Here is a 25,043-nt window from a genome sequence, read left to right on the forward strand (position 1 = left end):
TGCAGGTGGTCTGCACGGACCCCACCAGTTTCCCTCTCAACAGTTTCATGCCCTCTTGAACTCTCATCCGTCTCGCGCCCGTATTTTGCCTTAAATGGAGTTTACCACATGCTTTGGGATACATTCCCAAGCAACCTAACTTCAAGAAGTCCTGATCCTGGCATGCCAGAGACGGCTACCGGCCTAACAACACCCGCAGAGTTTTTGATTGATTGATATTTTATTTCTATCGCGCTCGTACACAAGTGTTTCAGAGCGTGACAAGGCAAGGGAGGGGAACAGGGAGAACAAAGCAGCGATCTTACTAGGCCCAGTGACATTGAGAACGCGCAAGTGCATGGGAGAGGGGGGAGGGGAAAAGTGCATGGAAGGGGGGAGAGGTGGAAAGTGCGAAGCAGAGGAGAAACAGATAAATAACAATAAATAAATAATAAAGGCAACAAACAGTGGTAATGCAGCCAGCATTTTGCAAGTGCCAGGTTTAAGGGGTGAGACTCGATCAGAAGGACTTGAGCCCCATAAGCGATGCGGAGGAGTCGGTATTCTGTATGCCACGTTTCCCACTCCTGCCGATGAACGGGGATTCGGCGCTAGGCTCTTCCCTCTTCACTGTCCGTTACTGAGGGAATCCTGGTTAGTTTCTTTTCCTCCGCTTAGTAATATGCTTATATTCAGTGGGTCGCCACGTCTGATCTGAGGCCATAGTCGGGGGGAGCACAAAGCTTGGGGCAGCTGGCCTCAGGCCCGTGAAGGGGGGCTGCCCCAGCCCTGTGCCTCTGGCGCAGCAGAGTGTGTGCTGTCCCGATCTGTGGCCAAAGCCCACATGGTCCTGTGGCCAGCGCTCCATGGCCATCCTGCGCCGGCAGCCATGGGACACAACAGACAGCTACACACAGTATGGCCAGGTGCCCCGGGGTAGGGTGTAGGTGCACCCGCCTTTTTTTAAGGCCTTCTACCGCCACCACCACATCCGGGGCGTGCCGGCCATCCAGCCCTCCCGAAACCCGCTTGAGGTGGGGAAACTGGGGAGGTTGTGACGCGCCTACAATGAGCCTGTGCGCCAGATCCAGGGATCCTGCGACGGTGCTGATCGCAGTCTGACCTTAGGGGTGACAAAGGGAATGGGGTCCCTGCGACAGCCCCAGCCACGCCCCTAGGAGGGAAACCTGGGACGATTGATGTACAAGCAACCCTCAGACAGGCGTAGCCCCGGGAGGAACCCAGGGCTGCATGGTGCGTTGGAAGTGTTGATCAATGTGTCCTGCAATTCACATTAATTCTTGCAACTAGCTGTGTTCTTCATCGACACGCGAGCTGAGTGATCCATCGCCAAGAGTCACAGGCAACTTTTTTTTTGTTCCAGGCGTCAACCTGACCCTGCCGGTGCAGGAGAGGCCGGGGGAGATAGAGCTGCCTGTGGAGAGACAGCCCAGCACCCTGTCTGGCTCGGCCGAGACCATTGTGGTTTAAAAAATAATAATCCAAACGTTCAGCCCGGAAAACCTGCCCGCTGCTGCAGCAGCATGGCACTTCCCAGGGGGATGGAGCAGGCCGCTCTGCCACCGGCCCGATCCACTCTTCCTTCCCAGAACCCCTCCGCTCCCCTTTTTGGGAGGGTCTGGGGGACAGACAGTGAGGCGGGCCAGAGACAGCACAGGCAGGGCGGGGGGTCAGGTGCAACCGCTAGAGTCTTCAAAGCCCAGCCTGGCCGCACGGGGCCGAGCTCCAGGTACCTGGGGAAGAGGGAAGGCCCGCTTGTCAAGTAAGCCAGCTGCGCCATGGCTCAGGGCTTGCGACTGGCGTCCCGGGCCCCTGTGTGCCTGGGGAGGCACCCTCCTACCCCCGGAGAGCAGTCAGGTTTCCCTTGGCTCCTGGCTGCCACCAATCGTGGCTTCCCTGTTGATCGGGGTGCCCACCCACTGGCGGGTCAGAGAGAGGAGTGTATGCCCCCGGCCAGCACACCGGCTGGCTGATTGGTGTGGCCCATCAAACCCACACCAATGTGCCCCCATCCCTCCCTGCAGACCAACACCACGGTGTCCCTATCCCTCCCTCCAGACCCACACCAATGTGCCCCATCCCTCCCTCCAGACCCACACCACGGTGTCCCTATCCCTCCCTCCAGACCCACACCACGGTGTCCCTATCCCTCCCTCCAGACCCACACCAATGTGTCCCTATCCCTCCCCCAGACCCACACCAATGTGCCCCATCCCTCCCTCCAGACCCACACCAATGTGTCCCATCTCTCCCTCCAGACCCACACCACTGTACCCCAACCCTCCCTTCAGACCCACACCACTGTACCCCAACCCTCCCTCCAGACCCACACAGTGTCCCTATCCCTCCCTCCAGACCCACACCACGGTGTCCCTATCCCTCCCTCCAGACCCACACTAATGTGTCCCTATCCATCCCTCCAGACCCACACCAATGTGCCCCATCTCTTCCTCCAAACCCACACCACTGTACCCCAACCCTCCCTTCAGACCGACACCACTGTACCCCAACCCTCCCTCCAGACCCACGCCACGGTGTCCCTATCCCTCCCTCCAGACCCACACCAATGTGTCCCTATCCCCCCCTCCAGACCTACACCAATGTACCCTATCCCTGCCTCCAGACCCACACCACTGTGTCCCTATCCATCCCTCCAGACCCACACCACTGTGTTCCTATCCCTCCCTCCAGATCCACACCAATGTGCCTCAACCCTCCCTCCAGACCCACACCACTATACCCCAACCCTCCACACCCACACCACTGTGTCCCTATCCCTCCCTCCAGACCCACACCACTGTGTCCTATCCCTCCCTCCAGACCCACACCACGGTGTCCCTATCCCTCCCTCCAGACCCACACCAATGTGCCCCATCCCTCCCTCCAGACCCACACCAATGTGCCCCATCTCTCCCTCCAGACCCACACCACTGTATCCCAACCCTCCCTCCAGACCCACACCACTGTACCCCAACCCTCCCTCCAGACCCACACTGTGTCCCTATCCCTCCCTCCAGACCCACACCAATGCGTCCCTATCCCTCCCTCCAGACCCACACCAATGTGCCCCATCTCTCCCTCCAGACCAACACCACTGTACCCCAACCCTCCCTTCAGACCCACACCACTGTACCCCAACCCTCCCTCCAGACCCACACCACTGTGTCCGTATACTGCCCTCCAGACCCACACCGTGCCCCTATACCTCCCTCCAGACCCACACCACTGTGTCCCTATACCTCCCCCAGACCTACACCAGTGTCCCAAACCTCCCTCCAGACCTACACCACTTTGTCCCTATCCCTCCCTCCATACCCACACCACTGTGTCCCTATTCCTCCCTCCAGCCCCAAACTAACATGAATTTTAAAGTAAATGTAATTTTCCGCTCCCCGTCTCAACCTGGTGTCTTGCAGGAACGTTCACGGTATCGCGATGAAAACGCAAATTGTATTCTCAGCCAGCCAAGATAACACGGATTGCTGCTGCTCTTGCAGCCTGGCAACCTGTGCCTTCCCAGTTCTCCTCAGAAAATGACGAGGGAGAAGACGAGTCAGACGCTCCAGGGTTTTGCAGAAACGTTCCCGGTATCCGTATCCCGAAGAAAATGCCCACTTGCACCAACAGCAACAGCATTCCCGCTCAGAGCTCATTCTGAATACTTGTAACGCTTCATTGCTGTAGAAAAAATCACAATGATGACGTAGAAAGTCATGTGAAGAAGAGTGGGCGGGCCGTTGCTATGGTCCGTTTCTCAGATGGGAATCAGTCACTACCGAAGTCTTATTGGAGGAAGGTCTCCGCCTGCTGGTAGGGAGGCGGTGTTGCCTGTCTTCAGACAAGGAAGCGTTGTAGGCTTTGTGACCAGTTTGAGAGTTGTAGCACAGCGTGCAGCTTTTTGGAAGGCCGGCATGGACCGTTTTGTGTGGACCAGCGGGCTGCTAGAGATGAACGAGACCCTGGTGATACAGCAGCGTGGTGTTGTAGTTTCGGACGGAGACGAGAAGGTAAGAGAAGAGACGCTCTCTAAAACACTAGACTGCGTACGGTACATTCTGCTACCGAGCACAGTCATCTTATGGTCAGGCAAATCATCACTGAGTTCCGAGGAAGCGAGAGGCTGGCTAGACAGGTCACTTTTTGCTACTTGTCAAAAAATCCTATAGTGCCATACTGAACAAGCGTCCTGCTTCTGCGCATGCTCAGTAATTAAGTGGGTAGGATTTTTTTTGACGGTGTGAAAAACTCATAATAAGCGGCCAAATGGGGGCCAAGAACGTCGAGTGCAGTTTAAAAGCAAAAGGAACACATAACCAAACAATAGGAGTGAAAAGACACAATGTAAGCTGACGGGAGTCGATGAACACACGGAAGTCACGATTCAGAGGCACAATAGTGGGTCATGGGGGAAGGAGCCCGCTACAAAATCAAAGAAACTCCATCCAGCAAGTGCGCATTTCTTGAAAACCCTCTGGCACCGAAACACCCACTTTAAAGTACCCCCCTCTCAGACATGCCAACATTCCAACTCACCTGGGTGTGCATGTCACCCGTCCTGGGTTCAGCGGCTGGGTGCCGGCAGACCTAAACTGACCCGGTCCAAGTATGGAGTGTTGTAGTAAGGGACGCCAGGTGCGAACGGGGGTGGTGGTGGTGTGTCAGTGGGGTAAGGCCCACTCACCCAGGTTAATAAAGGGTGTGCCTATATGGGGGGGGGGGAGTTTCGAGCGCATCACTAGTAGCTCACCAACCCAGACCCTCGCCCCGTGGACAAATTCAGCACCTAAATGTGTGAAGTCTAGGTAGATTGATAGTATTAGCATTATTGTGTATGGTGTGCTGTGATTTTTGTTTTATTGTTATGAAAAAGGAGGAGTGTTGCATGTCACCCCTCCTGGGGCACATGGTATTGCTCAAGGATCTATGCAGGGTCACATGGTAGTAACCATGTGATGAAGGCAATAAATAGAATGAGCTGTTTCCGTCTCGTCAGTCGATGTCAACTGGTGGTGTTCTTGTGTGCCCCCTGCTGGTGCAACACAGCGTGCAGTAGGCCCAAACGCTGTCCTCCTTCACTGGTACAGCCATGTGACCATGGCAGAGGGTGCAACCCCGGCCTGGGTGCCCCCAGAGCCAGGGCTGCTGTGAGCTGGGTGCCCCCAGCCACGTGGTCTTCTCCGGTGATCCGGGGCGAGCAGGGTGCTCCCTGCTCCTTTGTCTGCTGCGTGGTCGCAGCACTGGCGACCCGTGTCGGGTGCTCCCAACACCTGCTGAGGACCGCCCTGGTGACCGGAGGCGGGCCCACAACAGTGGCGACGAGGATGATCCGACCCCGCAGACCGAAGTTGGAAGGCCGCGGGTGGCCTGAGTGTTGTCTGGCAGTGTCGGTTGCTCTGCGGGTGGCCCAAGGCCCAGTGCTGCTCATGGGCACTGTCCGCCTGGTGCCCGCATGAGGGAGCAGCCGTTGAAGAATTTGCATGCCCGCCGGGAGGGATGAGCGGGGCTGCCCCCGGATGATGAGTGGCAGCCGCGAGATTAAAGGAGCCCTGCAGGCGCTCCTCTCTGGCTGCGGCCCTCTGCAAGGAGGGTGCTCGTGCGGCCAGGAAGGAAGTCAGCCGGCAATTCCCCGTGGCTTTGTCTGTTGTGGGGGAAGGAAATGGTGCAGCCGCGGCTGTGTGGAGAAAGCCAGCATGTGGCCGTGAGGAGGCGGCGGCAGGGGTGCCGCGTTGTGGATGTGCTGCCGAAGCGGCCCCGGCCGTGCAGGAAGGGAGGCGGTGCCGTGTGCTGGCACCATGCAAGATCTTGCTCTGAGGAGCGGCAGGAGAGGCGAGGTGAAAAGGGGGGCCGCCGAACAGCGGAGGCGGCCCCAATTACTAGCGGTGTCGGCAGCGGCATGAATGAGGTGCAGGGGCCGCCAACAGCTGAGGCGGCCCCCAACACGAGGCGGGCCCATCACCACCTGGGCCCGCGATCAAAGAGATGTGCTCCGGACTGGAGCGTAGAAAACAAAATGGAAAAGGGCAAACTGTTGCAGGAAGCCTGCGCTCCCCGAAAGAAAAAAAGGGGGCGGCGGTCGCTGAAAAAAAAAGGGTGACACAGGCGGCCCCCACCATGAAGAGATGGGGGCGTGGCTGCGGTCTCATTGCTGCAGGGTGCGGCAGCCCACACACAAAAGAAAAAAAACTGTCTTGTGGAAAAGATAAGAGAAACGAAGAAAACAGTGACCCGCAGCGGCCCAAAAAGGGGGCATGGCCTAGGCAATCCGGGTCCGCGTCGGTGAGGAAAGAAAAAAGACACGTTGGACAATAGTGGGATGCAGCCCCCCCAAGCAACAAAGAACGGGGGCATGGTTACCCTGCCACACAAGCAGTCCTGCAGGTACCCAGCCCATATTATCAAGGAGGGTGAGGTAATAAGAACATTAATGCCTGCAGCACCTCCTCCATCTGTCGTCATGAGGGCCCGAGGCCAACATCAAGCGGGGTGGGGAGGCATCCAAATGAACATGGGTGCAGGCAAGCCGGGGGTACCCTGAAGAGGGATGTCAGATTGCCCTGTGGCCCCACAGCAGCAAGGAAGATGGCCACGCTAAGAGCACTACATCAGTCGACCAGGCCTGTCAGTTCGGAGACACAAGAGGATGTCCCATCAGTTCACTCCTCGCAGAGCTCCTCGATGGCACCAGGAGGACCCAGGCAGAGTCGCAACTCCATAAGGAGTGCTTGTGCGCCCAGACACCCTGTCACCAGTATCACTGTGCCAGCAGCCGCACAAGAGGAGGGGAAGTGAAAGGAGTGGCTAGTCAGCGTGCAGCCGGGACCCTGCAACGGTGAGCTTACCAGCCTACCCCCACCGAGGAACGTGGCCCCTGGTGCTTCCAGACGTGTTGGTGCTCAGCCCGAACTGTGTGCTCTCCTGTCATCCCACTAACACCGGAGAAGGACGAGGTGAATGTGGCCCCGGGTGCCCCAGGTGTGGCTTTACCGGCCCCTGAAACTTTGACTTCCCTGGAGACACCTCAGGGGAAGTCGGACTGGCACCCGGCGATCGAACACAGCGGCTGGGTGCCGGCAGACCTAAACTGACCCAGCCCAAGTATGGAGTGTTGTAGTAAGGGGCGCCAGGTGCTAACGGGGATGGTGGTGTGTCAATGGGGTAAGGCCCACTCACCCAGGTTAATAAAGGGTGTGCCTATAGGGGGGGGGTTTCGAGCGCATCACCAGTAACTCGCCAACCCAGACCGTCGCCCCATGGACAAGCTCGGCACCTAGTGTGTGAAGTCTAGTTAGATTGATAGTATTAGCATTATTGTTTATAGTGTGCTGTGATTTGCATTTTTGTTTTATTGTTATGAAATAGGAGGAGTGTTGCATGTCACCCCTCCTGGGGCACATGGTATTGCCCAAGGATCTATGCAGGGTCACATGGTAGTAACCATGCGACCAAGGTAGTAAATAGAATGAGCTGTTTCCGGCTTGTCAGTCTATGTCAACCTGACTCCGGTGTCGTTCTTGTGTGCCCCCTGCTGGTGCAACACTGCATGCGGTAGGCCCAGGCACGGGGCCCTGCACGAGGTTGGCGCCCCTGCTGGACAACGCCGTCCTCCTTCACTGGTACAGCCATGTGACCATAGCGGAGGGTGCAACCCCGGCCTGGGTGCCCCCAGAGCCGGGGCTGCTGTGAGCTGGGTGTTCCCAGCCATGTGGTCTTCTCCGGTGATCCGGGGTGAGCAGGGTGCTCTCTGCTCCTTTGTCTGCTGCGTGGTCGCATCACTGGTGGCCCGTGTCGGGTGCTCCCGACACCTGCTGAGGACCGCCCCGGTGACTGGATCGGGAGTTGCACATTTTCCCATAGGGATTCATTGGGGCTAGAAGTATTTTAGGTGGGAGAATGTGAAAAATAGCAATATTTTTTCACGAAAAGTCGGGAGTCTCCCGCCTAAATCGGGAGGGGTGGCATGTATGGCCCTCTATCGTACCCCTCTCGCGCTGGGTGCGGGTGGGAGGTGCCACTACAGTGCCCTCCCCTACAACGCGTGCGAGTCGCCTCAGCCCTACGTGTGCTAACGGTGTAACATCGGATTTTGCTTATCGTCAGAAAATGCTTTGCCTGCTACCTCGCATGTGTGAAATGAAATTGCTTAGAAAAATCTGACGGCACATGTAATGTCAGATTTTGCTACCCGTCAGAAAATGCTTCTGATAGCATTGTTTGACAGTGTGCTTTTCATAACCAACCCTATGTTGTACGGGGCAGTGTTGCATTAACTCTATGTTAGCAATGTTTACCCACTTTTTGTATTAACCCCATGTTATCAATTTTAACTCTATGTTGTGCAGGGCATTGCAGCATTAACCCTATGCTGGCAATTTTAACCCTATGTTGCGTCATTTATGTACCGGTAGCACAATCTGAGCCACAATCACAGCCTAAGCAATATCTGACGGCATGTAAAAAGTAATTTTCTGCTGCCCTGCAAATAATCCTGTCAGGAATGTTGCCAATTTAACCCTATGGTAGCTTGGCTCCTTCCTTCCCGGGCAACTGGAGCTGTACCTCCACATTTTTAACCCCATCGTGCCTCATTTAGGCAGCCTAAGCAAAATCTGACGGCAGCATAAGCAAAATCTGACGGCATGTACAAAGTAATTTTCTGCTGTCCTGCAAAGCAGCCTGTCAGGAATGTTGCCAATTTAACCCTATGGTAGCTTGGTGCCATCCTTCCCGGGCAACTGGAGCTGTGCCTAAGCATTAACCCTATGTTGCCTCATTTAGGCAGCCTAAGCAAAATCTGATGGCACGTAAAAAGTAATTTTCTGCTGCCCTGCAAAGCAGCCTGTCAGGAATTTTGCCAATTTAACCCTATGGTAGCTTGGCGCCATCCTTCTCGGGCAACTGGAGCTGTGCCTCAGTATTTTTAACCCTATGTTGCATCATTTAGGTAGTGATAGCAAAATCTGACGGCAGCCTAAGCAAAATCTGACGGCACGTAAAAAGTCCTTTTCTGCTGTCCTGCAAAGCCGCCTGTCAGGAAGTTTGCCAATTTATCCCCATGGTAGCTTGGCGCCGCCCTTCCCGGGCTGTGCCTAAGCAATTTTAACCCTATGTTGCGTCATTTATGTTACGTTAGCAAAATGTGATGGCGAATCCGCTGTGAATTAGCGGGTATTGAGTCCTTTCCTTTCTCCAGCTGTATAACCTTCGGGCTTGTCTGGGCCCATTTTTAATTCCAAGAGCCTTTCCCTCCCTGTGGTGTTATCTATTGTGGTGGTTGCCCTCCCCAGGCTTTCATTTTGCCTTAAAGTTTAGCCTCCCTGGTGCTTTTATTCTGGTTCTAGGCATCTCTGACCCCTCTTGTCACCCATGCATTTTCAAAAAGAATATAAGGTCATGCCACAGTAATAAGTGACTAGAATAACTGGACCAAAATGCTATTGTAGCCACATCACACATATGCTGAAGAAAAAACCAAGTGCGCACATAAGCCCCTACCCTTGGATGTGAAAGAACACATAATATGGTTATATGTTGGCTCGCATCCGTGGAGAGGGGGCTGATGTGAGCATTTGATTTTGCTGACAAAGATGGGCGATGGAGGTCTTGAAAGTAGCAGCTTTACAGTTTTACTGTGTTTGTGCAAGTACAATTTAATTTTCTGCATCTGCCGAGTAAAACTTTAATGCTGCTAGTATGCAGAGTGTTAGCAAGCTTTTAGCAGGGTTAGTCAGGGTTTTTTTAAACTTATGTTTTTCACCTATTCGTTTGGCCTTGTTCCTATTCAGTTCAGGGTCAGATTCTTTTCTTGGGAGTTGGGGGGGGGGGGGGGGAGGCCAGTTTTGTAGATTTCTCTTGCGTTGCAGTGGCCCGATTCAGCTCTCTGGTGTTCTTTCTTCATCTTGGTGCATTAAAGAGCTAGGTTTTTAATAGTTTCCTGAATTTTAGGTGACCTTCATTTTTTCACATTTCCTTTGCAAGTGAGTTCCAGAGTTTCACTGCTATGCAGGAGAATGCGGATCCATCCATTGTTTTGCCTATTGCTTCAGTCCGAGGGGAATGTCATTGCTAGGCCTTAGTGTTTGTGTTGGTTTGTAGATGGTGATTTATTTCCTGTATGAACTCCACTCCTTGGCTGTGGATCGCTGTGTGTTATGCAGAGTTTTGAAAAAGATTTGTTTTTTGACTACCAATGGAGTGTTCTTAGCGCTGGGGTGATGTGTTCTCTTTTAGTGCGTCTAAGGAGTAGTCTTGCTGTTGGGTTCTGTATTCCTTCTAGCTTTCTCATAAGGCATTCTGGCATTCCAAGATGGATGCTGTTGGCGTAGTCTATTCCTGACATGACGAGAGAGATGACAGCGAATGTTCCATGTGTGAAGGAGAAAGGGAGTATCTTCTTTATCGTGTGTAGGTAGAAGAAGCATTTCCTAACTGCTGCGTTGACTTGTGGCTCTAGTGTTAGTTTGTTGTGCATTAGGATTCCAAGATTTGTGACCACTTTGGATGGTTCTGGTGGGTTTCCCAGCTTGGTGGGCCAAGGAACGTGATGGTTGTTCAATGGGGTGTTGGGTGCGATCACGATTTTCGTTCTTTTCCGGGTTTAGTTTAAGGCTGTCAGTGCTCATCCACTGATTTAGTTCAATGAAGCAGTTGGTAAGTGTTCGGTTTTGTTATTCGCTGGAGTTGATTTTATAAATGATTTGAGTGGCAACTGCGTAGTTGTAGCAGGTGAGGCCAAGTTTTTGATGCGGTTCATCGGGGGGTACATGTAGAAGTTGAAGAGTAGCAGTGACAGCGATGAGCCCTGTGGGACTCCACATGTTTTATGAGGTGCTGACTTGACTGGTGCTATCCAAGTTCTGTTCTTTCTGTTAAGAAGAATTTTAGTCCGAGGAGAGCTGTGTTGCTGATCTCAATATCTTCTTGCCTTTTGAGGAGTATGTTGTGGTTGCATGTGTCGAAGGCTGCTGAGAGATCGAGTAGTGTTAGTGCAGAGTTGGCATTGGAGTCTGCGTTGGTCTTTAGATCATCCCATATAGATAGTAGTGCAGTTTCCGTTTATGCTATGGGTCTGAAGGTACTTGTGGTTGCTCTAATAACCAATAGTTTTCTACATTTCCCAAGATTTGTTCGTAGACGTAGCTTTCTAGTTGGCAATACATAGCAATGATGGGAATGTCTTTACCATAGGATGATGCAGCCTTGTTAAAGTCCAACTGAAATATGCGAGAGCCTAATCATATCATACAGGTACTTGACAAATGATGGTAGCACAAAGATGTGAGGTGGCAATCAATTGGAAGTGGAATGAGGAACTGGGCAAATGAAGTCAAAATCTGGCAAATAGTGCAAGAATTTGAGCACGATTCCAATGCATGAAAAATGGTGTAAGCGCTTAGGTATATGATACCAACACCCCACAAGTGCTGTGCACACCTGGGTATACCATGTTTAATCTTATAAAATATTGTTTTCCAAGTTTTCACTGAGCACAGATCTCTATTTTGTAACAGGCCTGAGAGGGTGGGCAGATAAACATGCCTGTGCTGATCCCAGTGCACGAACAAAGAACGTCGGCGATTTTGCAAAGCTATAGCACTTGTGGGTGTGGGAGTGAAAATGATGCATGGGCGTGGTTCAAATTCATAGGTGGTTAAGGAAGTGTAAGTGTACACATTACAAACACTTTGGCTACACCTCCTGCTTGCAGCAACCCACTTTATGCACAGACTCTTGCCCCTGTCCCCCTCCCCCTCCTGCTTGCCTGTGTAGCCAAAATAAAGCAAATCATTAATCATGCATACTAGTGTGTTTCATTCCTAGGATGTATTTATTTGGAAAGTTTGCATGCCCAGTTTCATGTAGCAAACTGCGTTTTGGGATCCACTGCATGATAAAGTAACCACGCATTTGTTCCACCCTCGGAAATGAAAATCTGCATAACCAGGAACGTCTTACGTTGCCTCATCCCGAGAGAGGTCGCAGAGTGCGTCAATACAGGGAGTTTGGTAGATGCCATGTGGGCGTATCCAAACAAGGCTTATGTTACACCCTCGTAACGGTAACCAGAGGCGCAAAATACGCCGTGAAGTGCAATGTACACAACATGCTCACAAATGCAGCGTTCATAAACACAATGCTGCAGAGAGGATTGGAAGACACAAATAAAGGCATTTTATTGCGGATCAGGAAGAAAGGTTGCGACCTAAAGAAAGTTGCCTGGAGCCCCCTTTGTTTTGTAGGATATCATTGACACTTGGCGACCACGTCCCAGGGTTTCCACGCACGATATCCGTAACCAGACAGATTAAGACCTTGTACATTTTTTTTGACACGAAGATGTCGTTTTTGAAGGTGTCCGATTTCCTTCAATTCAGGAAGAAGCTGAAAGAGTACTTTTCTGTGGCTGTGCACATTGTAATAGTTTTCGCTAAAGCATGTTGCACGTAGCCTGGCCACGGCTAGTGCTGCTGGTCCTACCAAGCACATGCTGCTGGGGCAGTGGGGGGTTGCGGGTGACTTTCTTGGCGAGTCTTTCGGTGGGTGACTTAGCTGGACCCTGGGCGAGCAGCTGATCAAGCTTCAGAGCCAGGCCCTGCAGCAGGTGTAACGTCTGATACACTGCTGGTCCTCGCAATCAAACGCTGCGAAGACACGGTGCAATGCACTTCAAAGGTAGGATGCTTGTGCGAGGTGGGGGGCATGGAGCGAGTGTCGTGGGCAAAATCATTGCCCGAAATTATTAGAAAATTCCCGTCAGAAAATGCCTTCCTGTTAATACATTACTGAGCATGCGCAGACACACTGCGCAGTAAGCAGGGAAAGCATTTTCTGACACTAAGCAAAATCCGATGTTACACCACTGCTCTCTCCCGGCAGACTCACTGTGTGGCTCATTGTAGTGATCTTCAAAGTTTCTTGAGGTTGCTTCTTATACTGTTTCTCTTTTTTGCAATTCATCACCCTTTGTGAGTTGTCTAGGTTTCTTCCCCTCTACCATTTCCACGTGTTTCCTTTTTATAAAAAAAACTATATAAAAAATAAATGTTTGCTTCCCTATCTACTCCTTGTCTCTCCAGTCATTTCTTCTCCATCTCGCGATATCTGACAGGTTGTGCCTCACTCTTTCTCAGTGCGACTGCTTCTCTACCCTACTCATTGTGTCTGTTCCCTCTTTTCAAACTTTGAGGTTCTAATCCCAATTTGACAACTTGGTGGGTTAATGTCTCTTCTCCGAGAGACGTATAGAGACTGCATAGTGCTAGTTTCAAGCACAGTAAAATACCTCAGAGAAATCTGGTGACAACCTGGTGTCTGCTGCCGTTTTCTGCATGTAGCCAGCAGGTTACAGGTTAGACATCATGCAGGGCCAGCACAAACGTTCACCCTTTTAATGTCCACAAAATGAATAACTTGGATTTGGTAATGATGACAACGTTTACTGGATGACTGTCATACCAAGTATGAGATCATAATGAGTATGCAAGCTAATAATAGTACTTGAGGGACAACAGGACTGTCTCTCCTTTCCATCTTTTCAAGTTAAGAGGCTATCCTGTGTCAGAGTCAGAGAGCTGTCAATGAATCTTCTCTCAATTGTCCCGTCCTTCTGCACTTGTACTGGTAGAATGGCACTACTGATGCTTTGGATAACAGATTAATATGAATTTACAGTGATAGTGTAATCTATAGAGTACTACCAGCAAGAGGGACAGGTGGGCACCAGGTGGTAGCTTTCCCTGGTGCATTCTCAATAGTGCAGGGAAACTGAATATTTTGGACCAGTCTTTGGGGCTTCTATAGCCATTTGCTGTCCTTGAGAGAGCCATCGGGATTGGCCGTCTGGTAGCAGAATATATCATGGCCACAGGATGGATGGCACTACAGGTGGTCGCAAGTTTTCTGGCCATGGGATAACGATTTTTTTTTAACCCAGACTTTGTAAACCAGAAATGCCCCTCTAAGGGACAACATCTTAATTAATGGCTTCCGCAGTAAACGTAAACAGTAAGGATTCCCCCCACTAATGGCGCAGGGAGCTCCTGATTCTATTAAAGACAAGGAGGCAAGCATTAAGCTTCATCTTCTCTTTAATCTACTCTACAGCAGTTTCAACAAATAAATAACTTTTTTCAAAAGTTTTTTCTCCAAAAAACTTCAGGTCCCATCATTCCTTGTAGTCTGTCTCTTGGCCATGAAACCTAGTCCTTCCTCTTCCTGTGTTCCTCCTCTTCTTTGACTGCTTCGAACGGCAATCTTCTGTAAATTCAATCGCCAACGGGGCCAACTAGACTTTGCACTTCCTGCTTTATGCAGAATCGATCTCTCGCTTCTGAGCTTGCGAACTCGTTCCGATCAACACAGTCTTTTGTCGGATGCTTTTAGCCGTTCTTTTGCTCATCCCCTAGTGTCAGAAATAACAATAGCCATATGTTAGGGCGGAGAATACACACCCTATTCTGAGAGGAAACGATCAGCATGGTTATTTGCAATACATCCCTTTATTGGCTTTATTATCGATCCTCATTTCCTGTGTATCTGGGTCGGGAATTTAATGCTCGCCTCCTTGTCTTTAGTAGAATAAAGAGCTTCTTGCGCTATTAGCAGGGGGAATCTTCATTCTATGTCAAGACCGAGGCGAGCATTAAGCTTGTTCAAAGATTCCTAATACTGCTTCCACTATCGTGTTGATTGGTCTAAAATAAAACGTTCTAAACATTGTATCGCTAGCCCAATCTGCTGCTTTCATGATGTCCTGCAAAGCCCTAACGCTTTCGAGGCCATCGCTCCTCTGACTGCATGCGCTCCAAACTTAGCCATGCCAATGCATGCTAGGCTCATGATGTCTCTGACCCATCGCGCTAATAGTGGCTGTTGCTACCTCTTTGTGCGGCTTCCTGCGCGCTATTAGTAATTGGGTTGTCCCTACTGGTCTCAGCTCTGCTGTTCTACTCTCGTAATCATTTATGTATGTGGCTATGCACCACTTCGGGTGGTCTTGCATGTATGGGTATGTGATCGTGGAGGAATCTGTTTTCGTTCTTCTGGCCAGGTTGAATGTTACTCTTTCTGGCCCATATGTCTTTCTATTGACTTCCAGTGCTTTGACGTCTGCTACTCCTGCATGACACCATGCACAGTAGCATAGCCAGTTTTCCCGACAGCTGTCCTAGCGACAGGTATCTGTTACTGGGCCAATCTTCTAGTAGCTTTAATATTACAGATACGTCCCATAGTACTTCGTACCTCGGCTGCGGTGGCTTCCTAAATCTTATTCCTTTTAGAAGTCTTATCAGAGCTACGTTCTCTCCTACCGGCACTCCTTCTAAAGGCAGATGGCCTGTTGAAATTGCAGACCTATAGACTCCTATTGCTCTGCATTCTTTGCCATCTCGTAGGAGTTCCGCTAAGAAATTCAGAATTTCGACTAGAGGGGCAGAAACGGGATGAATACTTCTCCTTCTGCACCATGTCGACCACCTATTCCAAGCTGCGTCTAAGGTGCCCATGACTTGGCGATGAGGCTTGCAGCTTGTGCCGAAATCCCTGGGAAGTTCCAGCGTCTCCTGCTATCCTGCACACCATCAACGGCAGCGTCCCCTTCACTCCCAGAGGGTGATATGACCCAACTGGGTCCGTGAGCAGGCTCTCTCCCTGGGGGGTAGTCTGTCATCAGCTACATGAGCGCTGGAAACCATACTTGTGATTTCTATATCGGAACTACCACTATCAAATTTGCTGCTTCTCTGCGCACTTTCGCCAGTACCCTGTTCATCATTATGAACGGAGGGAAAGCGTAGAGTGTTTGCTCTCTCCAGTCATGCAGGAAAGCATCCACTCCGGCTGCTGCTGGGTCCAATCTCCAGCTGAAGAACTTTTCTTTCTGTGCGTTCAGTCTGGACTCAAACAGATCTGTGTGTATTGGTCCCCATGTTCTTCCAGCCGCCGGAATATCTCCCGATCCAGCATCCAATCGCTGGACTCTGAGAGGTATTTGGAGTTCCAGTCTGCTATTACATTCAGCGACTCTGGTAGGTATTCGGCTACTGCTGAGATCCCTGATTCTGGACAGGAGTACCAAATATCCTTGGCTATTTCCGCCAATAACTTGGATCTCGTCCCTCCTAAGTGATTGATGGACTGCTGAAATGTTGTCCATTTTCAACAGAATACAAGCTTTCACTTTTCCTTTCAAAAAAGCCTTGATCACAAAGGATCCGGCTAACAGTTCCAAACAGTTGATGTGTAGCTGGAGTTCTTCCGAGCTCCACCTTCCTCCTGTCTGGAGGTCTCTGCATCAGACTCCCCAGCCTGCTCTGCTGGCGTCCGATTCTATTATTAAGTCTGGACGGTCGCCGAAGATGGCTTTCCTGTTCCATGCTTCCATGTTTGCCAGCCACCACTCCAGCTCTGTTCTGGATTCTTGGCCGATTTGTACTAGCTGATGATAATGCAGACCTTGCTGCAGGTGTCTTATCTTCAGCCTTTGCAGGGCTAGATAGTGCAGAGGCCCTGAAAATATCGCTTGTATCGATGCTGCTAGCAAGCCTACTACTCGCGTTATTGTGCGGAGTGATATGACTGTTTTGCTGAGACATGTTCTTATTTCTCTTTTTATGTCTCTTATCTTTCTGCTTGGGAGTTCTAGGGTTGCTTTCCTGGTGTCTATGATAAACCCTAGGAATTCTAACCTCTTGGTTGGTTTCATCTCTGACTTCCCCCGATTCATTAGGAATCCCAGGTATGTCAAGAGCTTCACTACCCAGTCGGTCTGGTAGAGGAGTGTCTCTCTGCTGCTGTCCATCAGCAGGATGTCGTCTAGATATAATCATACGTATCCCCCTCCCTGATCGCTGCTGCTACAGGTTTCATGATCTTCGTGAATGCCCATGGCACTGATGCCAGTCCAAACGGCATAGTGGCAAATTTCCATAATTGCCCGTCCCAGTCGAATGCTAGGAAGGGACGGAAATCTCTTTGCACTGGTATCGTCAGATAGGCATCTTTCAGGTCTATCCTCACTAGCCAGTCGCCTTGTCTGAGTCGGTCTCTGAGCTGATGGGTCCCTTCCATCTTGAAATGGACCAAAAACATGTTGCTCACAAATTTTGGGTGTGTTTCGCATGGCTCCGTAGTTCTGCGTGTAATAACTCTTTCTCTGCCTGTGTCGCGGCTAGAGGACGGGGTGCTTGACATTGAGCGGGGGTCTCTATAAACTCTATGTGCATGCCTTTCACTGTCTGCAGGACCCAGGCGTCGCTGGAAAGTGAACGCCAATTCTCCGAGAATATCGCTGTCCTCCCCCCAACTGGTGGGTACGTAAAAGCTCTCACCTGTGGGGAAGTTGCCTCTTCCCTGTCCTCTACTTCGCCTTCCTCTAGGGAAACAACCTCTTGGCGGGAAGAATGAGTCTGTCTGTCTGTTCTCCCAGTACTGGTTTCTATTGCCTTGAAGCCTTCTGAACGCTTGATAGTGACCGGTCGCTTGGCCTCTGGACCGACCGGTCCTGCCAAAAACTCCCGGGGAACATTTTCTTCATGGACGCTTGGGCCTTCTCTAGGGAAGTATAGGTTCCCACGAATCTCCCCATTTCTTTGCCAAAAGTTTCTCCGAACAAAAGTCCTTGCGCTGCCACGCCTGCCTCATATGACGACAAATCTCCCAGTTTGTGGTTGATCTTGAGCAGAAGCCCTCTCCTGCGTTCGGACGATATTGCGCAATTAGCATTGCCTAGGAAGCATACGGCCCTCTGCGCCCAGTTTGCCACGACTCCTGGATCCACTTCCTCTCCTGTGTCCTTTGCCCGCTTGGCTAGGTCCATAATTTTGGCTAGCGGGCCTGATAGGTCGAGGACTTTTTCTTGGCAGCTTTTCCAAGAGCGATCTATACCTTTCCTGGGGTCTCTGTTGGATTTGGAGATGAAAGATAACGTCTTTGGGTCAAGTTCTGGGGCTTCTGCTACTTTGCCTGGTAGTTCCTGTCTCGGACATTCTGCCCTCATCCTCTGTCTAACTTCCTTCTCTAGTGCTTTTCACAGTCTTTGTGTCATGTACTTTGCGACCCTTGCTGAGGGCACCCATTCGGATGATCGTGGATTTCTGATTTCTTCAGGATGGAACATGTCAGAGGTATCTTCCTCTTCTAGATTGTGGAGCTTTCTCAGCCTTTTCCTTTGCGGAGGTTGACTTCCTTTGTTATCTGCTTCCTCCTGTGAGGAGGTAGGGGATTCTGGTGGTTCCTCTTCAGAGAAACCTTCTTCTGTACTGCCCATATTATCGTCCCCTGAGTAGGGGGTCTCAAGGCTCGGCACCTGCGTTCATGAAATAAAAACACTTCTCTTAGTTTACTGAAAGCGTCTGGAGCCTCCGGGGCCATTGTAGTTGGCCCTTCAATCTGGCCTGGGTTGTCAGAAGAGTCTTTGCTCTTCCGAACCTTGTTATACCCCTTGGGGTCCTTTGGTGTGACCCTAGTGGACGTGCTTTCTTCGGTGCTCTTTTCTTTCTGGCTCGAATATAGGTCGATAGTATGGAGTCTATCCTGTAGGGGTCTGATTCCTGAGCGACTGCCTCTGTGAGTGAATCCCCCAGCACTTCTTTAAAACTATAGGCTAAGTCTTCTTGGTAGACTGCCTCCTGTTCTTCCTCACTCCATTCAAAATTAGACATGCTAGTGCTGTAAGGTGCCTTGATAATAGCTTTTTCAGGTGTAGTGGCACGTCCACTGATCCGCTCTTGTGGGGCTGTACCTGTCTGCACCGACTCAGATGTTGTGCAGGCCTTTCCTGGGACACTTCTTATATCCCTCGTGTGAAATTACACTTTCTTACTGATTTGAGATTCAAATAGAATGCTAAAAGCTTATCTATGCTCCGTAGCGTCACAAATTGTGTTTCTGCTTCTGGCTCGAAGCTTCACAACGGATCCTTCCATATTGGCTCCGCCCCCTAAGGGTTGGGGCTCCTAGAGTCGCGCATTCAGCTCTAATTGGCCTCTGTGTCCGAACAAGGCTGTAGTCACTCGCTCGCTCTCCGCCCCCACAAAGGTGGGGGCTATTGGATTGCGGCATACGTGGTCGTGAAATGGTTTGGCTCGCATTGCGCTCCTCCCCCACAACGGTGGGGGCTGTTTTCTATGACGTACGCGATCGGGAAGGAATTTCCCGCTCGAATCGAACTCCGCCCCCTCGAGGGCTCCTAGGCACGAATGAAGCGCTGTGGGAGTCTGTGTGCATGTGAGGGGATCGGCGGGCCCCTGATGTGCCGAGTAGTGCGGCATGGGGCCGCCGACTCCTTGCACTAGTATGTTTATAAAAAACCTAACGCTGCTGCGCTACGCTCCTCTTCAGCCTATCTACTATCCCCGTATCTTCAGTAAACTTGCCGTTATCTATGCATCTTGTCTAAACACATAACATTACGGAGCTAATATGAATTGGTACTTATCTCTTAAGAGCAGGAAAAGAAGAGGGGGAACACAGGAAGAGGAAGGACTAGGTCACATGGCCAAGAGACTGAGACTACAAGGAATGATGGGACTTCAAGTTTTTTGGAAAAAAAAATGTTATTTTGAAAAAAGTTATTTATTTGTTGAAACTGCTGGAGAGTAGATTAAAGAGAAGATGAACCTTAATGCTCGCCTCCGTCTTGACATAGAATGTAAAGTGTCCCTCGTGAAACTCTCAGCTCTGGTTAATTCTGATTGCTTGTTGTGCAAAGGTTGTTGTTGCAATTAGATGCTAGGTGTGTATTGTGTGAGGTCACTGAGGTGTGATGTCACTGATTGTAGAACGTGTGGGGACGTGGGTTGAAACGTGACCGGTGGAAGTTATAGATGGCTTGGTGGGACGTGCTGGTCACACCCAAGGAAACACACCACACAGGCCCAACAACAACTACCTGAGGCCACCACAAACTACAATCCAACAGGCACACCGGCCTCGCACAACAAAGTGCAGTTCCTAAAGTTCCACCAACGTAAGGGCCTCCATGCTCACCACAAAGTCCACAAGATCCGGCGGGCGAACGCGCCGGCGAAGCAGGCATGGCGAGCGCCGCCCCTTAGTGGGGGCGGTACAGGCCGCCCTTCCCCTCCCCCCACGCACGTAAGGGAAATGCGTCGGGGGGGCGGATGATGACGAAAAGGGGCCCGCCCCCCCGGGCAGGGCGCGAAAGCTTCGGGGCAGGGTGGGAAACCGGGGAGAAGCCGGGCATAAAAGCCAGTGCTGGTGTGAGCATTCACACATCCTCCCTCGGTTTCCCGTCTTGCCGGAGCTGCGTTCTTTTTTCGGATCGTGGATTTGCCCCCACCGGATCGTGGATTTTGTGAATATAGTTACAGGAATGAGAAGTCGTCTGGGGTTCCGGTGGCAGGAGTAGCAGAGTTCGTGTGGAACGTGCAGAAAGGAGGGACTGTGATCTCGGAGTTGAGGGGATCGTGCTTCGTTTGTTCCGGGAGAGCGTCGGGAGAGAGAGCGTCGTTGGCGTTGGGCTCGGTATGTAGGGGTTCATGACGGGGAGGGCAGCTGGGTGAACAAATAGAAGGAGGGCCGTTGGTGTGCGGGCGCGGTGTGGCAGAGCGGAACCTAGGGGGCTGCTATTGCTTGGTATGCTTAAGGATGTAGAATGTAGAGCCGTTCATGCGGGTGGCAAGGGGAACGTTGTCTAGGCACGGTGGCCCGGGAAGCGCAATTTTTCCTCGTAAATGTATATTAAGGTAGCGCCGGGCAACAGGCGAAGCGCTTTGGGGAACGGCGCCGAAAGGCATCTTTCCAGAACGGTTTCCCCTCCCTGCCCCCTTTTAGTTTTCAGGGCAGCATTCAGGCGCGGGATCCACTCGCCCTTCCCGAGTTGAGATGAGCAAACTGCTCACCTCGGCCTCTCACAGCAGCAGCGGCAGCAGCAGCAGAACCCCAGGGAGCGCCATGGCCTCATCGATGCTCGAGGCAGGTAACTCGGCGCACTTCTCACTCTGCATGGGGTCCTAGATAGAGGTGGGGACGAAAGGGGTGGGTTCACACAGTACCTGTCCCCTCCCGGAGGCAATATGCACCCAGCGCCCAATACCGCGGAGCAGCCGATTTCTACGCAGCCTGGGCAGATGAACCGAGAATTCGCCCAAGATCACAGAATCTGGTCAAGTGAGGAAGCCGGGATTGAACGCCGTGTCTCCAGCTCCACGTTAGAGATATTCACCATCGGATTACACCGCATGCCTGCTCGAATCCAACCACTCACATTTAGCCAGAAACGTTGGATTGACCGATGTTTTCTCTAAAACGGTTGTTTGTTTTAAAGCCTCTGGAGATGGGAGAAAGGATAAGTACAGCCGATCCAAAACGGAGAGATAAGAGGCTCACGCCCACCACTCAAGTATTGATAAAATTCAACTTTGCATACTGGGTAAACGTAACACTACGTGAGACAACAGGTTACAGTTTACAAATATACACACGGATTTTTCAAACAATAACCGAGTTGTGGTTGCGCGTACATAATGGCTACTTGGCAAAGCGTTGGTAAGAGTGTTTAGATTTGAATGCAGATCACACATGTTTATTCGAAATGCTGTGGAGGCTATCAATGTTTGAATAGTTAAAATATAAAACTCCAATCAAACTTGAAGGTAAAGTGTGAAGGAGCTACGCCATAGAACTTTCTTTTTCTCATACATGCGTGCTTCCGCCAGGTCAATAACATAGCGGAATACTATTTCAATTTCACTTTAAGTTGCAGAGAGCTCCAGGTCACCTCAGCCTGGGCCGTATTAAGCGCTGTGGACAATAATACATTCGGGGATTTCAAGTTTAGGATCATTTTACTGAAGCAATTACACCTAAATGCCAGATTGCAAGGCTTTTTAAACAGAACCTGTTTTGCCCTCGTCAAATTAAAATAGTACAACAGAGCACTGTACAATAGTACAACAGAGTACAACGGGCGGTTGTTGTCGCACTCGCGTAGCGCAAAGAGTGGTGACGGCACGGTGTGTCGTGTATGCGGGGTGAATCGCGGGGTCCTGTCGTGGATGACGGTTTTTGTGGGGGGTGTGATTTTGCGTGTGGGGGAAGCGTATGGCGTGGCAGGGAGCGCGACTTGGCGGGGAGGTTAGCAGTGCCCGCCGGCGCGTTGGTATGGGATTGCAGGGAACAGAGAGAGAGGTGTAAAAAAAAAAAAAAAAAAAAAAAAAAAAAAAAAAAACTAGTGCACTGGATGTTCCCGCAAACAGCAGGCGCTTGTTTTGGGGCCAGTATTGTGCGTCACGGGGGGTTTGTGGGGAGCGGTGCTGGCCAGTAAAGGGCCATGTTTCCACTACTTCTTTTCGTACACCTCAACCAATGCTTAGAACCCATTGACAGAGCATTTCAGGTTTATGAGTCCATGGGCAACATGCCCCCCTTGGGAGCAACGACACAGTGCAACACAGGCGCAATCCGTGGGCCCGACCATCCAAACTCCAGGGTTTAATGTTTAGTGGCATGCGTAGGGTCGTCTCTTTGGTTGCAGGGTTGCACTACCATCGCCTTGGGCTGCTTTCGGTGCTTTGGGGTCAGGCATTTGTTCACCATGCAGGGCCTACCGTGGGGCCTCCCACCCCAGGGCTTACCCTGGGGCTGCGGTTCTAGCTGTGCATTGGTCGCCTCTAACATTGGCGAACGGTGTTTGCTTGGTTGGGGGGAGGGGAGGGGCGGACTAGGAGGCCTGCGCACAACGGCAGGTTTCACTTAGGAGGTGGCTCAAAGGGGAACAGGTAGTGGTTCTCCTGCGGAAGGTGCTTCAGGCGGTCGTCAATTTACTGGTGTTAAGTGCGGGGAGATGTTTGTTGTTGGCATCGTTTGGTTTTGCCACACTGGGGGTTAACCATTATGTCCAGTGGTGTGGGTTGCACGAAGTCAGTTGCTTCAATGACTAGAGCGTCGGGGAAGGCGCATTCCAATTGGGGGAAGAAGAATAAATTTAAACAGCTATGAAGTGGAAATGGATACTAGTGGCATGACATGGGGTGTGTTGTCATTAAAGTTTATTCCAAGTGCGGGCGGGGGGTAATATTTTACGTGCTCCAGGTGAAGGGGTGGGGTTTGCTGGTCTATTATGAGGTGTATTGTGGCTACACGAGGTTATACATTTATCATGGTGAACAGTGGCACGTACAAGGCACCATGTGGCGTCATGGCTAATGGCAAGACAGTGTGGGTGCCGGGGTCGGGTTTCGTTTCAAGTTAAATGGGATGCAGGATGAGTTGGTGCGGCGCCTCGCAGGGCGTCCGTGCGATGCAGCGTTGTGCAGGAGGTACCACTGGTTGAGGCAGGGAGCACGAGGTACCAAGGTGTATGTTCATAATTTTGGCATGTGAAGACATTGATAGGACTGCGGGTAGGGAAGTGGTTTCAACTAACCTTTCAGAAATTCTACAAATGGTTAAGGTTCCGATCAGTATGGACAGTTTGGGGTGTATGTTCGTAATGTTGGCATGGGAAGACATTGATAGGACTGCTGGTAGGGAAGTGGTTTCAACTAAACTTTCAGGAATTCTACAAATGGTTAAGGTTCCGATCAGTATGGACAGTTTGGGGTGTATGTTCTTAATTTTGGCATGTGAAGACATTGATAGGACTGCTGGTAGGGAAGTGGTTTCAACTAAACTTTCAGGAATTATACAAATGGTTAAGGTTCCGGTCAGGTTGCTGAGCACTAGACATTCTCAACAGAGGCTCTTAAGCCTGCCCCCCTCTTACGAAGGAGAAATGGCTTCCTTCCTTTTCGGTTGTTGATGCAGCTCCGTGGGGCTGGTCTGCGAGCCAGAATTACAGGAGCTGGTTGAGTGGCACATGGGGCAGAGCGCTCACTTTTGACTCCAGTGTGGAGCCCGCTAATCCAGGTCCGAATACCGGCGGCGGGGGGGCCACGAGGAGCTGGGGTAGGGCGGGAGGAAGCGGCGGGGGGGGGGGGGTTTGCAAGGAGGAAGGCTTACAGGCGGGGAAGGGGGCACACCGCGGCGAGGGGAAGGCATGACCCAGCTGCAGTAGGCTAGAATATTTATAACCCTAATTTAATTTTGGGTTGGGGCCGGGGGACCAAGGAGTGGGAGTAAGTAAAAGCGGGGATAATCGAAGACTAGTGAACCTTACCAGGCTCAGCATACGCAACGTCGGGTGTGTGCATGTGGAGTATGAGGAACGGAGCTGAGAGACTCTATTTCAAGAGCATGGGCAAGATTCGGACGGGGGGTTCCCAGAATGTAATCTTGGGATGGGGCCAGGGGACCAAGGAGTGGGAGTGAGGACAAGCGGGGGTAATGCTAGGGACATCGCTATGTTAGAAGGGCATTCTTTATCAAGATGATTATGCAAATAGGTGCTATGCGAAGCGCTATGTTGATACGCGCTACTATTGTGCATGTGAAGTGGTTTCGATGCCATAACCCGAGGCTGCATTACACGTGGCCTGGGTGCCACAATGGCAGATGCGATAGAGGGCTCGCTGCTGTATACATAATAGTCAGCAGTGGCAAGAGCATATCAAGAATTAACAGCTGCCCGTGGTGCGGCAGTTAACAGGGATTGGTAAACAAGTTGGGTAAGACAGGTTGATTTGTACGGTTTATCGGCCCTGTTTGCCGTGTGATCATGAATTGCATGGGTAATAGGGGCAGGTGTTGGTAGCACAGTATGACTGCCCGTGATTGTGGTTAGCTACAGGCTCGCTAGGATGGTGCTTAGTACACACAGTGGTGCGCAGCTTATCTGGAGCTTTGATGGCCTTGCATATCGTTTCACCAGAAAAATCACGCCATGTTTGGTAATAGGTACAGGTGGGTAGGCGGTTCTCTGAAAGGCAGGGGGATGATTCTGGATTCGCCATCCCCTCATCACTTTAAAAGTATCAGGGTATTTTGAAGGGGACGGGACCCACCTGTCCGAGGTGGCCACTGCTTTGACGTCATTAGAATGGAGGACGGCACTTAGAAATGCGGGATGTGTATGAGAGGCCCGAGTGGGGTGGGGCACCTCCCAGGATGCCAGCCATTAAAATACAGGGAGTGCCCTGTGGAAG

At 51.2% G+C, this 25,043-nt stretch overlaps 1 protein-coding gene and 1 non-coding gene across 2 annotated transcripts in view; one reads left to right on the forward strand and one right to left on the reverse strand.

Annotated features, from left to right (window-relative positions):
- Nucleotides 1–1,187: 1,187 nt before the first annotated feature.
- LOC138529129 (5.8S ribosomal RNA) lies at nt 1,188–1,338 on the reverse strand. The gene has a single exon (XR_011284474.1). It is a non-coding gene; the product is annotated as a 5.8S ribosomal RNA (ribosomal RNA).
- A 2,408-nt stretch (nt 1,339–3,746) lies between these two features.
- VPS36 (vacuolar protein sorting 36 homolog) overlaps nt 3,747–25,043 on the forward strand; it is a 427,280-nt gene continuing 405,983 nt past the window's right edge. Inside the window, exon 1 of the mRNA XM_069639283.1 lies at nt 3,747–4,007. Coding sequence (XP_069495384.1) covers nt 3,759–4,007 — 249 coding nt within the window. The 5' untranslated portion in view covers nt 3,747–3,758. The remainder of the gene's footprint in view (nt 4,008–25,043) is intronic.

This window comes from Ambystoma mexicanum, chromosome 7q (assembly GCF_040938575.1).
Source record: "Ambystoma mexicanum isolate Mex_15411 chromosome 7q, UKY_AmexF1_1, whole genome shotgun sequence".
Classification (NCBI taxonomy): Eukaryota; Metazoa; Chordata; class Amphibia; order Caudata; family Ambystomatidae; genus Ambystoma; species Ambystoma mexicanum.